The 16,321-nt window shown below is 37.5% G+C and overlaps 2 protein-coding genes across 4 annotated transcripts; one reads left to right on the forward strand and one right to left on the reverse strand.

The window, feature by feature from the left end:
- Positions 1 to 1,339: 1,339 nt before the first annotated feature.
- Positions 1,340 to 7,473, forward strand: LOC113675042 (PR domain zinc finger protein 14). 2 transcript variants are annotated; one of them, XM_089212497.1, is made up of 5 exons: positions 1,340 to 1,838; positions 2,499 to 2,671; positions 4,983 to 5,230; positions 5,847 to 6,120; positions 6,283 to 7,473. In XM_089212497.1, exons 2-5 carry the CDS (start codon positions 2,515 to 2,517, stop codon positions 6,954 to 6,956), a joined length of 1,353 nt encoding a protein of 450 aa, XP_089068623.1. In that variant the 5' UTR covers positions 1,340 to 1,838; positions 2,499 to 2,514; the 3' UTR covers positions 6,957 to 7,473. The 2 variants fall into 2 exon arrangements, with proteins under 2 accessions (XP_089068623.1, XP_027047370.2); XM_027191569.2 differs by lacking the exon at positions 1,340 to 1,838 and having other exon boundaries at positions 2,375 to 2,671.
- A 1,939-nt stretch (positions 7,474 to 9,412) lies between these two features.
- Positions 9,413 to 14,329, reverse strand: LOC113675069 (rho-related protein racA). Of its 2 annotated transcripts, XM_089212489.1 has the most exons (6): positions 13,766 to 14,325; positions 12,952 to 13,169; positions 12,123 to 12,227; positions 11,565 to 11,642; positions 10,638 to 10,855; positions 9,413 to 10,361 (listed from the first exon to the last, which is right to left on the reverse strand). In XM_089212489.1, the coding sequence occupies exons 1-6, from the start codon at positions 14,320 to 14,322 to the stop codon at positions 10,101 to 10,103; spliced, it is 1,437 nt and encodes a 478-aa protein (XP_089068615.1). In that variant the 5' UTR covers positions 14,323 to 14,325; the 3' UTR covers positions 9,413 to 10,100. The 2 variants fall into 2 exon arrangements, with proteins under 2 accessions (XP_089068615.1, XP_089068610.1); XM_089212484.1 differs by having other exon boundaries at positions 11,565 to 12,227; positions 13,766 to 14,329.
- Positions 14,330 to 16,321: the final 1,992 nt, after the last annotated feature.

The raw sequence follows: 16,321 nt of genomic DNA on the forward strand, positions 1-16,321 counted from the left end.
TTGAGAGAAGTGGGTCAGTTAGTCCCACTGGGTAAATAATTCGCGACTAAACTGGTTTATTCCAAACCATGAAAAGCTTTTTGTAATTGGTCCCTCGTATAAATGTCACAATAAACCACGAATAGCAGAGAATTTACTAAAAAAAATTGTACTTTTAATAACACTGCAACATGTCACCATATCTGTGGTGGTACAGTCTGTTTTGAAGGGAGACTTGCACCACTGACAACTCTGTTGGATATCCCTATCTTGATATTTACTCCCGATTTCATTTTCCTGGACAGTGTAATGATCACAAAATAAAAAATGAGACATTAATTTCTCTTAATAATAATCACGTTATTTGTGTTAAAAAAGTTAATAGTTTGGCTATAAGAATCGCGCCTAAGCTTGCTCTGCTCTAGATCAGTATTAAGCAGTTGTGTGAAGCTTTTGTAGTCAATTGCTGAAGCAAACATTTCTGATCGAGTATGGCATTAAGGTAGACCAGTTGGTTTTATTCCTTTTTTTCCCTTCTTTTTTATTCTTTTTTTCAATATATATTCCCAAAACGTATTACCGTGATAACTTAAGTTACGTTGCCTACAATACCCTCTACCCCTCCACGCTCGTGATGAAAACATGTTCTGTTTTTATCACGTGCGTGGAAGAATAGATATAATTGACGGTACAAATGTGATACGATTCCCAAGGAAAGCTGATATTAAGAACTATGCAACTAATATTTTGTCAGACTTTTCTCTTTCATTGGGATTTGAGAGTCAGTTTTGCCCTTTGATGCTACCTCTTGATTGAAATGCAACTACATCGCTTTATTGTCGTTAAATCCGCAACAACCCTTTGCTCGCTCGCTTTTTCTTATTACAACTTCAGGGAAAATGGAGGATCTGCTGGCAGACTATAAATTTAAATGGCTTATTTTATGCTTAAATCTGTGGTCATACCAAGTTGTTTCGTTATTGTTGTTGCTTTTAAGGCTTCCCTTAATTTCCACAGGAGAGAAAAAAATAAGTCGAAGGGAGTTGGGTGATGGATCAACAATTAATATCTCATTAGTTTGATCCATTTTGACTGGTAGGCAGACGTCAGTTATTTAGGTTTGAAATGCGCAAATTGTAGCGAATTGAAGACTAATGATGGTTATTTGAAGGTGGAGTTCCATGCCACACAAAATTTGCGACACGTTTACATACTGGTAACAGAGCAAAATAAGGTCTTCTAGTGGGATAGTGACCAGCAACTTACAAGATCCTTATGGCATGCGAAATCGGCCACATCATTAGAGGATATCACACAATTCTTGAATACAATAAAAACAATCAGCATTGTAATAGCCGCCAGTATAAAGAGCGGTGACATGATAACATACGATTGGCAACAATTTATATCCCTGACGCAACGCAATTTTGGATTCACTTGTAAAGGATCATTGATCATTCTTTAAATGGAAGATTGTTGCTTACTTTGTTGGTACTCGTTGTCACACAATCAATCGTTGAATTTGAAAGCATCAAATCCGTGGGCAAAGACATCTGGAGTCCGTTTGAAATATGCGATGAGTTTTCTCTAAATCGCGGCAATTCTTGATTTCACTCAGAGTTATTACGAAGATTCAAAGAAATTTTATCTTACCATTATCTCAGACTAGTTCACATGTAAATTTGGTACGAATTTTAAAGACGAAAAACTAATTTGAACTGTTACCTGGAGCAGTCGGCTTAAGCTAGTGCGCATGCTCATGTGCCTATAAATATTGGCGCGTGTACAGTGTTGGTCAGCAGGGCCAGGAAGGTCATAAGTGGTTAGAGACAGTAGTCGGAGCTAACAACCTTTTCAAGGTAAGTTCTAGTTAACATCGACCAATCTCCCAATGAAATTTTTATCGCATGTATTAGAACTTAGTTTCTTCTCAATGCTAACCTAGTACAAATGAAACTAAAATGTTGTTTAAAAATAAGCTGTAATACCGAAGGAATAAATTCAAGCGTGCCACTCACAACCAGAGAGTGCCTTTTTCGGGAATGAGGCTTGCAATTCGTCCAGTTGAATCCTGGGCCTTTAAAACAGTGTAAATATCGGAAACAGTTTGAAAAGCCCTGCAGATATTACTATCCATTTGATGGGAGCAAATGCAGAAAGTTTTTCGAAGCTTGGAATAACAAAATCTGAGCGTGATATATTAGTATGGTGAGACTTACTGACCCACTGCTTTCAAAATTTAATCTTAAATGAATTGTCTATTATGGCTCGAGAGATCATTTCGATTGAAAGTTTTAACGTTAGGCCCCGGTGTGTCTACTGCTGAGTTTACAATTCTGTGCGCGTTGTTTTAGAGCGAGTCTAATGTAATAACCAAGGATGCAAATTACCGGCCTTTTATTTGCGAGTTGGTGATGACAAAGAGTAAAGTGTTACACGACACTCTCTGAACCCTTGGTAACATACCAAGAAATATTTACATTAGATAACAATTTTCCTTTCCATATTCAATTTTTCAGGCAATTTCAGGTTGAGATGCATAGAAGAGATCACAAGGGCCAGGAGAAGTTTGGGTTGAACGAAAACAACATTTCAGTCACCTGGGAATTTACTTCGAAAGATTTGAATGTGTCGCTTTTCGGCTACTTTACCTCCAAAGATGAAACCATGAAAGTCAACCGTCACTCAAGAGGTAATATTTGATTTAGCTCGCCTTTCAAGATTACTTTCCACTATGATTTTGTTTATGTTCAGTGGTTAAGCTGGGATTACTGCTCTTCTTAGAAAAACTATTGTTAGGAAACTCTACCTTTAGTTAGGAAACATGTTGTATGCTTTGTCATTAACTGTGTTGATTTTCTTTTGTTTTTTTATGTTGTAATTATTACCACGAGCTTCGTTTTGCCCGGTAGCCTACAATAGTTAATCAAGGCCAAACATCAAAAACAGAAAGATGCAAAGCACCGTAACGAGCCATTGTATTTGTAGACTTTATAATGGAAATTTTTTACGTACTTCCACTCTCCTGGGAAACATTAGAAAGCAGCTTTCTGCTTGCTTTAGGAGAAACATTCTCTGTAAGCAGAATTGTTGCTAAGAAGCCAAAATGGGATAATGCGAAGTGAATTCGAGGTTTGAAAGGGAAAATGATTTGCTGTAAAAATAGGGGGGGCGCACCAAACTGATTTTCAACTTTATCACGAAAGGTTACGCTAGTCACGTTATACGTCTAACTATTAACGCATGCTGAAAGGTTCTGGTTTTTGCGCAACACAACTGACCAATTCAAAACGTCTGCTCTAATTTAAGGTAAAAACAAAAATTTTTTTTTGGAGCGTACGTGATTTCGGTTGGGACAATTCTATCAATTGTAATTAATTGTGCATCTGGAATAGTAATGATGTTTCAGATTCCTGAAAGTTCCTAAGGGATCCAGCTTTTTGTTAGGGCCGCTTTGTTTTTTTCCAGTGATGATGGGTTGAGCGGCTTCTTAAAAAGAAGAAAGAAAGGTTTAAAGAACTTTGGCTACGGAACAAGAAGAGTTTAACATCAAACTTACCCGAAACTGATCTGAAGAAATGGGAATAAATTCAGATAGTCATCCTCCTCTTTAGAGGTCATAGGTCAAAGGAAAGAAGGGCAAAGAAAAATTGGACCACTGCTAAATATATTAATATAGTGTACTGATTTAATTAAAGGTTCTTATCTTCCGAGTGGACACTTTATATTTTAACCGATTTTACAATTTATGTTGACAATTTCGATTGCGCACTTATACGTCTTCTTCAGCTTCTGGTCTTCTCTTATACTGCAGCTCTTTTATTCCACGACTATAGTCATGCTCTGATTGTACTAACATCGTGTAAAAGTCTTCCGAAGATTCTCCACTTTCCTATTCTCCTGTTAGACTTTTAATACAACAATTTTACCAAGAGGAACATTCTGGATAGAGGCCTCCGACTGAACGATTCTTTCGATTAAACGAGTACGCGGACGAGGGTAACTTGTAATTCCACGATTTACGGGGAACACGTTTTAAGACTAAGGAATACGTATCCTTTGGTAATCCCGCGAACATAATGAATCACACAACAAGCAAACTGGAGAATCAGCGCATAATTTATAAATTAATCTCTTTTTTTAACTTTTGCCCGATCTAGCGCCAAACGCAACCTTTGGAAAAGGTGGTGTCCTTTGTATGGTAACTCTGATAGATGTTGACGTCCTGGCAGAATGTTGTAAATTTTCTTTTCGGAAAAATATAACTGACAATAATGATAACAATAATGAGCCCAAGTGATGACAATAGTAATGATACTTAATATACCAACGACAATAGGAATAATAATAAAATGAACCAAGTTTGAAGTGAGAAATAATGTCATTTTTTTTTCTGAAAAAAAAAGAAGAATAAAGAAATAAATGGATCGATCAGCACCATAACATAATTACAGACAAAATAGACCTGAAAGAATCAGAATTATAAGATGAAGGGTCACGAAATTCGCTTTCTTTAGGAAACAAGGCATCTCAGCTGATGTTTTTTTAACCTGCTCTTGCTTGGGTGTGATCATGTGACGTTTAGGCACGACCGCACCTCTCCGCCCTCTAAGTGTTTTTGACTTTTTTACAAACTGCCAGGAACTAAAGCGTCGGTCAGTTAGCCATGTTGTTCACTTGTGGTGTTTTAACACTATTCTGTGACAGCGACACATGATCAGCTCAAGGAGAAAGAAAGCAATGGTGGGTCGTTAAAGTAGATTATCTCGTACTTGAGGTTGTTTCACTCGAGTGTCCTCACGCGCGCTCGGCGGTCGCCTTCTGGGTGGACACAGGGGTTATTATCGATATATATTAGTGTATATTATATAAAATAGTAGATCTTCCTTTAACTGCTTGAGTTGATGGGAAAAAACTCGCCCGTTACAATAATGCTATACAGACTGTGAAGAAGAGAAGTTTCTTGTGATATATGCTGATTCTGTATCATTTCCATTCCCTAGATAATTCCGAAGATAGTCCAGAAGTCCGCTTCATATGCGGAACAGCTGTTCCACTCAAGGTTGAGCTTCCAACCCAAATTCCTTTGGGACTTCAACTCATTGGAGCAAAAATAAAGTCAGGAATTCATCATGCCGTACTGTGTTCTTGCTCATCGATTACCAAGGGTACAAGATATGGTCCTTACAAAGGAACGGCAGTTAAACCGTCAGATACCGCCAATGGTGGTGATACCGCTTTTATGTGGGAGGTGAGAAACGAATGAAAGGTTACAGAGTACACTAAAAGAACACAGGGATTCTGATTTTCTCTTGCTCTTCGTAGATGAGTTAACATAACATATACCATCAACTGACCTTGTTTGCAAAATATCTATTTTTACCGTTCGTGTGAGGTTTTTTTTTTCAGAAGTTTTATGTTTTATTGTCGTATCATTCATGGAATGTAATTTTCGCTTTTTAAAGCCCCAGGGGCTCCCTGGTGAAGTTATGAGGTTTCAAGCGTTCGTCGAAGCCAATAAATCATGTTTCGCTTTGACGAAGGGCTAACGTTCGAAACTTCAGCTTCAGAAATTATTTTGGGTGACCAATTTACATTATCAACTCTACCAAATTGTTATAAATTATTATTATAACACCAAATTATCTCGTGCATGATCGAATTTCGAATTACTTCACAAGAATGTTAAACACTCATTTAATTGGTTGACCAAGTAAGAAGTCATGACGTCACGTCCATATGAACCACAGGACAAGGGGATCAGTAGATGCCTTGATTTACCAAAGTATCACGCTAAAACGTGCATTACGAAAGAATTCCTTTGTTTATGACCACAAAACCTTGAATTTTTGTCACATTTTCACAAGGTGTTCAGTGACAGGGGACTCAGCCATTATATTGATGGAAAAAACGAACGCGAAAACTGGATGAAGTTTGTCAACTGTGCCAGACATGATGGCGAGCAGAACCTAGTGTTAGTTCAAGATGGCGACCAGATATTTTACGAGTGTTGTCGGGATATTTCGATGGGTGAAGAGCTGCTGGTTTGGTACGGTGATTGCTATTTCCAGACCATGGGGATTCCCGTCGGACTCAAAACTGGTGCCTCAAAGAATGAAATTCGACAAAAGGAGTCGACAGGTACGTTAAACAGCGATGTGGCGGATACTAACTATTCACTCAATTTCTCTTTTTTTGCGCTTTATCTTATGATTATGTTAGAATCAATGGTAACTAAGATCACCAGGGTTAATTGTATCATGTTTCTAGATAACCCTTATCTATTTCCTTATTGCTCATCAGATCCGTCAACTGAATATTCATGTGAACGTTGTGGTAAAGTGTTTTCCTACAAATATTACCGTGACCGCCACCTTAAATACACCCGATGCGTTGATCAAGGCGATCGTAAGTTCCCGTGTACTGTCTGTAATCGATCCTTTGACAAACGGGATCGGCTTCGTATCCACGTCCTCCATGTTCACGAAAAGCACCGTCCCCATCAGTGCACAGAGTGTGGAAAACGCTTCTCTCAGTCATCCAGCCTCAATAAACACATGCGGGTTCACAGCGGAGAAAGACCTTACAAGTGTCCACATTGTGTTAAAGCGTTTACCGCTTCCTCCATTCTCCGGACACACATTCGTCAACACAGCGGAGAAAAGCCGTTCAAGTGCAAGCACTGCGAACGTGCATTTGCGTCACATGCAGCACATGACAGCCATGTGCGCCGCACCCACACGAAGGAAAAGCCTTGTGTTTGTGAATATTGCGGCAAGGCCTTTGCACAATCTTACGAACTTAAGTTTCATATCAACATGCACACAGGAGCCAAGCCCTACACCTGTGAGAAGTGTGGCAGGGCATTTTCAAGTCCTTCATCACGTGACCGACACCGCGCTAATTTTGACTGCATCACAAGAAAGAATCGAGCGCCAAAAGTCATGCGCAAGAACCAACTTTCAAATGTACCATGAATTTTGACTGTTTAAAACTAGGAGTTGACGAAGTGAATCGTGTATATTTAAAGAAGCTACGTTAAAAGTAACTGCTTACCACTAATGTCAGCCATTCATATATTTTGTAAGAATTTTGTATTTATCTCTGAATGAACGAATAGCTGTTAATTGTGCGAGGGCACATTTGATGTTCATTTGATGGCTTATTCCGCTTTCCCCCAGTTTTGCAGGATTTGTACTCGTCATTTCCATACTGAATTTACTTTTAGGTCACTAATTTAATCTGTTCTTTCCATTACTTTAATCGATCGTTGTAAATGCAAAAATGACACCATAATATCGATATAACTGAATGGAAAGAAAAAGGGAAGGAAGCCAGCACGTTGTGTCGTGCAAGCATCATCGAGGCCCATTAGGCTTTATGTGTACACAGGGTATTGTAAAAAGGTTTAATAGGATATTGATCGTAAATTTTGTGCACGAGATTCAATAACGCACTAGGAGAAGATTGTCAAAATAAAACAAATTAATAATCGGTTTTCGTACTCGTGCTTCGTTACATCTGCTAATTTGTACATTTTCAGGGATGATACCGCGTATTGGTGAAAGCTTAGAGACGTGTTTTTAACTTTTAAAGAAACGGCCTCATAGGAAACTTCTTCATCGTCTTAAAATGCTTCTGATGGATATTATGAAACGGTTCAAAAACCTACGTAAATAACTGAATCCCTTATAGGTCTCCTGGATTTGTAACTGGAACGTCGTAAAATTCTCGAAAAACGAGATTATTGCATCACCAGTAATTCTTGCCCATTAACCGGTATAGCTTCAATGCCTTTCAATTTTTTCGTTAACTACAAGTTTCTTAATTATAATAAAGAAATTGCGCAGAGAATTTACCTTGAAATTGACCCAGTTTCGCCCTAATCCATCAAAGTGAAAATTGTATTTAACTGTTGTAAGATAAAGTGAAGTATACAAAGTCCAGAAGAGGAATTTTTTCACGAAAAGCGGTTGATACATTATCTATTTATTAAAACACTAATTAAATACCAAATGAGCTTTAGCGCGAAAACATGTAATATCTCCACAAGTAAAAAGGTCACTGTTGTTATGGTTACATATAGAAATTGCGCCTCTACGATGCAGCGCCTTTGATTTAGTATTTTATCAATGTTTGTATAATAAATAGAATAATTCACGGCCGCATGGAGATCCGAAATTTTGCCCTTCGAGCGTGAAAAGAATATTTTTCAACACTCAAAGGGAAATTTCATATCTCTGCGTGGCCATGTATCATATATACTCTATACACAATCTCTTATGATGCTTTCAAAATGTTTAGTGACGTATCAAATTATGTAAAAGGAGGCCACAGAAATCGTTACTTCCAAGTTTCAAGACGAGTTCCGCCCGGATGTCCAGAAATCCCTTAGCTGTTGGTGTAAGGTGAAAGAATCCTGGCTTTATATGGCTTCCATGGATCTTTTCACAGTCTATTGGGAACAAAGAAATTCATGGTTTATCAAATGCTATAATAACTGGATATTTTCAAATTCGACATGGTTTATGATAGTTTTTGCCGTTTCAACGCTTGATAGTTTTTCGGTCAGCCGTGAAGCCAAAAACGGGCTCAAACCGAGATGGCAATGGTAAAATTACTTAAGTAGCTGTCAAAATCTGGCAGTATGTCTCGTGGTTTATTCTCAATATCTTCTGGTGGGCTTTAGTATCTTCGACTCGCGATATCTTGGCTAAAATTTTAAATGACACCGAAAATGCTGACCTCAGCGCGGACTCAATTTGTTAAGAATTACGCAATCTCATCATTATCGACAACTTTCATGAATCCTTTGAGCGCAAAGTTGAAACTATCGTCAACTATCAACTATTGTGACTGTTTGAACGGGGCCTTGTATGATTTCCTGATCAGGACGCGCGCTTTTCCTCGATACACGCTACTTTTCTTTTCACCCCTTTTTTTCTTTTCCCTTGGCGCAATGCGCTAATCATTTCAAGGTTTCGACATCCCCCTCGGGAAATGCACGGGTATTTGACTGTCACCCATGCCCGGGGTGTGAGGAATTTGAACCTTCCTTGTCTGGGGTGGAGCATTTGAACCGGAAGTGTCACGTCTTTCTAGCGGAATACAATTCATATTTCACAATGGAGGTTTTTAAAGGCAAATAGTTCACTTCCGCGCGCGAATGGCCCAGAAGAAAAGGTTTTCTTCGAAGTCGAGGTTTTAAAGCTTCTTCAATGTGTAGAAAATTAAGGTCGCTTATATTTCCTCTCACAAATAAATAGGGTGGGGCACATGAAGACAATTTTTGCCCTGGGAGCAGGGCGGGAATATGAACAAACAATCCTCCAAAGTTAAAATGCACAGGGGGGTGTTAGAGCTTTTAATTGATCAACGCAAACTATTTTCTGCAAAGTTTCACAACAGAAAAAGGAACACTAAGAATATAAAAGTTTGCGAAAAAAAGATCAGTTGCTGGTTTATTAGAGAATAGCTATTTCTTTCCCTTCAGTGGCTCTTGATTAACAATAACATTGTTTGGCATGGGACGTCTGTGTGTTAAATTAAAAGTGGGGAATTTCCTAGTGTATTTACGGAATGTCTCCACCGTAACACTATGATAGTAAAAATTATCACACATGGTTTGGAGGTGATTTGTTTTGATAAATCTGTCTCAACGTAAACAATGACAAGTCCCACGATGCAGTTTAAATACAAAGTCATATAGTTTATCAACATCATATAGCAGCCCTTTGGCTGAAAAACATAATTATTCACTCTAAATGGTTAACAAAAACTACAATGCTATCAATAAACTGTAAAACTAATCATATTATAACAGACAAAAATGTTCAAAATATAACAAATACAGTATAAGGCTGGTTACAATAAGAAATAACATTTTAGCACACGAGTAATGCAATGTGTGATGAACAAATCATACTACGGATTCAAGCTTGTCATATTTAGCTAATCACTTGCATCATTACAAACCCAATCAAACTGCATCAAACTTTACAATGATATTAAAACAGGGGGCATAAATATGAAGCTTGCTAATTGTTTATCACTAGGTGTAATCAATGAAACAAGTTACAGGTTCAGCAAACAACAATGCCTGGCCAATTTTCTTTGACATCCTACATCACTTGACAATTCAGTGGTAAACAGGAACTTGCCCTCTGACTGAGTTGTCTTTTGTCACATTTATTCCATTTAACTCTTTGCCTGTATTTCTTGAGAACTTTTCTGTGGTCTTGAGGTGGCCAGCAATGTTTTTCAAAGAACTGACTGTGTTCACTAACAATCAATTCAAGCTCTTTCTCAATACTTTGGAATTTAAGGAATTTTAAGCCAATGACATAAAGACACCACTCTGTTACCTGCTTGGCATTAAAAATCTGAGGAAAAAATAGTAAAAACACGAATACTGAGCTAATAATTCTGACCAACCAAAGAAGTGGTACAGGACAGTGGAGAAATTAAGCAACTGATCCACGACAATCCAAACCTAATGAAACCTAATAAATAAGAACTAATAAAATGTCTCTATTACATTATGGCTACTTTGGCATCTTTAATACATGTAGAAGTTTATCATATCATCCACAACAGTTAAAATGAAACATCATTTAGAAAAAAGGAGGTTTGCAGGAGAGTTTTGTATACCCACTTACCTTAGCAAATGCTAGAACATCTAACAAATCTTTTTTTGTCATATTCAACAATTCTCCATACATTTGAACTTCACAAATCTGCACTAAGTGGGTTAGACAAAAGAAATCTGCAAGAACAAGCACATCCTCTGCTGGAATCTTCCCTAGGGAAGTACAGTTATCAGTGTACAGGTATTCCAGCACAGCTAAAAAGCTTCTGCAGTTGACTCCTGGCAAAGCTACCTGAAAAACATTCCAAATAAACATGTTCTTTCAACGAGTAAGAAAATCAAATTAAAATGTCATTTACATCTTGCATTTGTTTTGTTTCTCAACTGTTGGCTTCAGTTGTTGGCCAAACAAAATATTTTCATATCGATTGTCTGTAGTCATTGTCAATTTTAAGACTTTCAAGTCCTTTTCCTTCTAGTTTAGTATTCTTCTGCACCTTTTCCCCTATTTGTGAGATCTAAAAAGGTGTATTTAGATCAAAGATGAAGCAAAAAGAAAGAAAAACCACCTTAATCATTTAGCGTTTGGCCTGACACAAGACAGTATTTTGAATTATTGCACACTGATCACTCCATTTTCACAGGTAAACAACTGCACTTATGTCCCACCCCTCACATATATGAAAACAAGACAATAGAATGACTTCGAGGACGGAACCAAACTAAGAAGGGAAGGCAAGGAAAATGCATTTAATCCAAGATTTAAGGCATAGATTAATTACCTCAATGATAAGAATCAAGTAAGTGAGTGAATTTAGGTCCATATAAGAGAGCTCTCTTTCATAAGAGAGCCAAAAGCTTACAGTGGAAGGACATTTATTCATTAAATCAACCCTCTTATAGAGAATCCCTGAGGCCCACCTCTTGCATAAAACCATTGTCTGGGTTAGACCTCATGTAAATAATTGACCCTTAAAGTTGACTTAAAATAAACTACCTACCTGGGTACTTTTACCGTCTGCAAACTTATCACTCAGAAGAGCAGCCAAAACAGGTGATCTTGCAACAAGCACTGCCTTATGAGCAAATACCAATATTCCTTCTATGAGAAATGTCACATCAGAATATACAGCCAAGTTGTCATCAAGAAAAAAATCATTCACTACAGTGTGCTTTGGCAGCAAGGATATTTCTGCCATCTCCTTTGAATGATTCAAAGCATCTTTAACATTAAGCAGCTTTTCACAGATATCTATCAACTTTACAACTTCTAGCTTCTTTGCAGCATTTAAAAGTTCATTTACTTCTGCATGTTCACTGTCTTTTGATATCCTCACCTCGCCAGTATATAAAAACTCTAAAATTTGAACGAAGATATCACGGGAAAACCATTTCTTCAAAACTACACAAGTCCTTCCTTTAAATTCAGTTTCCTTAACCAAAAAACAATCGTAAAATTTTTCACACAAATTCCAATTTTTTTCAAAAAAAACACTTCTAAAAGCTGATATGCCAAACCAAAACACAATTTTGTGGGCATGAATGCTTTGACTCCCATCTTCAAATTTGAAGAGAATATCTGCATTAGCAACGTCTTCCAGAATTTTCTTGAAGTCACTGACATAAGTTGAGGGATCTGTTGTTAACTCTGGGGGGGAGCCTGTGGACCATAAAAAAGAGTAGTTATATAGTTAATCAATCAAGTTTGCTTGAGCATAGTGAGTGGTAAGTTATGTATAATGGAGAATGAAGTCCAATATTTTGCTCTGCCAGTATATCTAGCATCTTCCAACTATAAGGTTATTGTTCTTTGTATTTACAATAAAATTGTAACAGTTGGTCATCCCATGTGGCTTCCTTGAGTCTGACACTTAACTGATTATCCATAGTTAGGAATGATATCATTATACCTGATGGTTGGTAGTTTTTGATCAGCTAAAGAAGTCTTCTCTTCTACAAATGTCCACTCATTTCAATTGCAGAACAACTAAAATGCTGAATTATTTCTAATCTTGAACATTCAAACTCTTCCATGAGAGCTGTTCTACTGCAATAGCTGGCCAAAATACCATGGAGGAGAGAAAATATTAACCATACACCATGGCACAAAGTTGAAAATAGACTTTAATTCAGAGATGCATGCATTTACAATGGCTAACTCTCTTGGAAGACTGCATATCCAATAGACATCTAGCTCAGGAAACCCACAAGTGAACCTATGTTGTTATTAAGAAGATACATGACAGGTTCCCTTTAGTTTCCACACCAAGACATGTTTCAGTTCAAGTGCCTTGCCTTCCAAATAGTAGTAACTTACCCTCTACAATTATGGGATATTTAAAAATCTAGGCAATAAATGTGTCAGAATACATGCTTCCACTTACTGATGGATGTGAGAGATTTTAAGTATGAATCAGCAAACTCTGATTTCATTTGTTTTCTGCCACCCAACTTCTTTTTACTGGTGTGACCAATCTTCACTGCATTTTCAAAAGCTGATGCCACATTCTCACCAGTCTTTGCACTTGTCTCAAAGTATGCAAAACCCATCTGATGCGCAACACTTTCTGCTTCAGAAACTGATACTAAGTGATCAGATTCTCTGTTAGGGAAAATAAAGTTATAAAAGATTGTTTATGTGCCAATTTGACGATGGATCTTGCATTGTGATAAAAAAAATTTTCAAATTCCTTTTGATTATTGTTGAAAAATTGAACTCAAAAAAGGGGCACAACAAAAGTAAAATAAACTTTTTTATATCATGATTTTCAGCTTACCATGTGAAGTTAATAGTTTTCGGGAGTGTTGAAAATACTCATACACTTTTAAGTCCCCCAACAAATGATAGTAGCACCTAATTCAATCAAGCTTCAAGTCTCCAAAATGTATAATGGAGAAAAAAAGAAGTTTTACAGAGAGGCTCCAGACCATCTTTTCCTTTGCAAAGCAAATTACTCTAAAATATAATTTCCTCTACCCAAATGTCTGCATGTAAATAAAATACAATTTCACTGATTGCCTTAATGCTCAGATAACTTTTTTTTCAGTAGAAATCTCATCCATAAGAAATACACGCAAGAAAATATATCCTCGCAATAAGTCTTGCATAGTTGCGAAGGACTGGCAGAAACCATCACAGACTGACTACTGAAGATACATGAGGAAGACTGGAAAGAGGGCTCTGACACAGTAACCCACCTGTTGCTCGAAATACTTCGCAGGTCGCATTTCATTCCAACCAAAAGCACTGGTGTGTTCGGCTGAAAAAATTGAATCTCTGGCAGCCAAACTTCGGTTAAGTTGTCAAACGACTCACGATTTGTGATGTCAAAACAAATCATGAATACATCAGAGTCGATGTAAGCCAGTGGTCTGACAGAGTCGAACACTCCACATCCTCCCGTATCCCAAATGTTTGCCTGATAGTTCCCCAAGGATTCGGTGTCCACGTTTGTAATATAAGTTTCAAATACCGTAGGAGAGTAAACTTCCGAGTGTACAAAAGGCTTTTTGAGAAAGCTGCAGCCATCAGAAAAAGTTGCGTAAAGCTCGTGGGATCGCGAAAGCAAACTTGTCTTTCCCACCTTCGAATCGCCGATAAGAACAATCTTTAAAGCGCCTTTGAAGTACTGGAAGAAGGTCGAGCCCATGTTCGAAACCTGGAACTCTACCTGACACTGCAATAACCATTTTGATCGTCTGTTTATATAGTCTTGCAAACGGTGCGTTCCCTTCGTTTTTGTATCAAAGGCCATTCTAAATATAACTAACCAATCACGCGCAAGAGCTTCATGATGTCTAAGTGGTTGAGCCCGCGCTCCCTACCAGGGTAATTCTCAAAGGTTTCTTGCAACCATAGTTAGTAGAGGGGACTATCAGTCCCCTCTACTAACTATGTTGCAACCAACTACCCGTTTGGAAACTGATCCAGGCGTCCTATATTAGGGCGAGCAAACGTTGTAAGCTCGCGATCGTTTATCCGACCGGCCATATTTTATTTGGAGTTAACTCCGCAAATAGGAGTTGATATTTGCCGCACTCTATATCCTCCAAATGACAATCCGTGAGCGTAACTACCGCTAATCCAATAGAAGATGCTTACTCCATTTGACCATAGACAAAACGTTGAAGCGGACAAACGACAGCTACGCTCGAAGCTTTCCCGTCATTATTTCCTTTATAAAACCGACCCCGAAAGAAAATATCGAAATTTTTCTATGTGTTATCCAGTGCTCGTGGAAGTTTGAAGTGAAAGTTGAAGGGATAAGTGATGGCCTTCTACGCAGCTTTTACGCTGTTTTCAGGTTCCCGCGTTGGGTTAAATCGATTGCAAGGCAGTTAGTTTAGAAAAGATGGACTTTGAGCGAGCTGTGAGTTTTTCTTTAAGAGAATTAGGCTCAGAGGAAAATAAGGATGAGTAACTGAATGGGGTGACGGCAAACTTTAGAAGCGATTGGTTTACTTCTAGAGGCGGCTTCCTACTTCTACTCCTGATGATCGTATAGGTGACTGCACTTGAGCTGGGATGACTACTATTGTACTATTTGTTCCAAAACAACTTTAAGAATCAAAAACAAAAATTCTTATTTGATTTTTTACATTTTCAAACATTTTAAGACTATTACTTAACCCTAAGTTCACTGAAAACACACATTCATATGAATCAAATATCCACACCCCTCCTAGAGATCAAGAGAAACAGTTAATGAATGATATAACTTGAACTTTGAAAACATCAGAAGCTTTTAGTTTACTCTAACTTCTTCCTTTAACATGATTCAGTTTGCTAAATCAAGCTTGAGGGTGGTTGTTTTTTTATTACAAACAAACAGACAAACAAAAACAAATATGGAAGGTTCACATTTTGTAATCTTCAAGTGTGTGATGTTTTTAGGTTTAAATGATATCATTGCTTCACTAGAAAGAGAGACAAAGTAAAACGGTTTTTTTTTTCAGTCTGTAACAACTTTTGGCTCAGTATTATTTTTTAAAAATTGCTTGTAGTTACTAAAAATGATACCCACCTTATTAGTGGAGTGTTCAATACCGAGGATGATAGTCATGAGTTTTTGGACAAGGTTCAGCTCTCAACATTGGGTGTTCAGCACATAACCATATATATAACACACACACTGGAGGGACTTGACTTCTATCTTCTTGTAAAACGGTAAACTCACATAAGCCATTAAATCAAGCAAGTCGGGCCTCAACCCATCATTTCTTTAATAAGCTGCTCCATCTTGAAGGGAAGATTTTGTACTATTCCTTGTTACATGTAAAACATAAAAGCCAGCAGCTCCAGGTTTCTGCACACATAGGCTTCTGCACTCTTCATTAAGAAACTGATATTTGGCATATGCTTTAACACTATAAGTAGGTAGCAACATGATAGCATTTGCTTTTGCAGCGGAAGGCTTGTCTGTGATGCAAACCAAAGCATATGCACCTCATCCTTTATTAATTCAGTTTTTGCATGTCCTTTCAACTAAATATAAATAAGAATGTATCTCTCTTTAAGTTGATAAAAATTTTTGTTTTGAATGAATTAAACTCTGTTTAACTCACAAACCAGCTCTAAAAGTAGCATCATATAAAACTTCATAATTAAAGACCTCAGGATTTCTATGGCCAGCCTCATCAAGTATTTCAATCCCTGTTAATTGCTTTGCTAACTAGGGTTAAAGTGTAGGTTATAGAAAAGGAAGATTTATTGTGTCGCAAGATTCATAGATAAATATGAGAGGATTACCTCTG

This window comes from Pocillopora damicornis, chromosome 1 (assembly GCF_964200805.1).
Source record: "Pocillopora damicornis chromosome 1, jaPocDami1.2, whole genome shotgun sequence".
Taxonomy (NCBI): Eukaryota; Metazoa; Cnidaria; class Anthozoa; order Scleractinia; family Pocilloporidae; genus Pocillopora; species Pocillopora damicornis.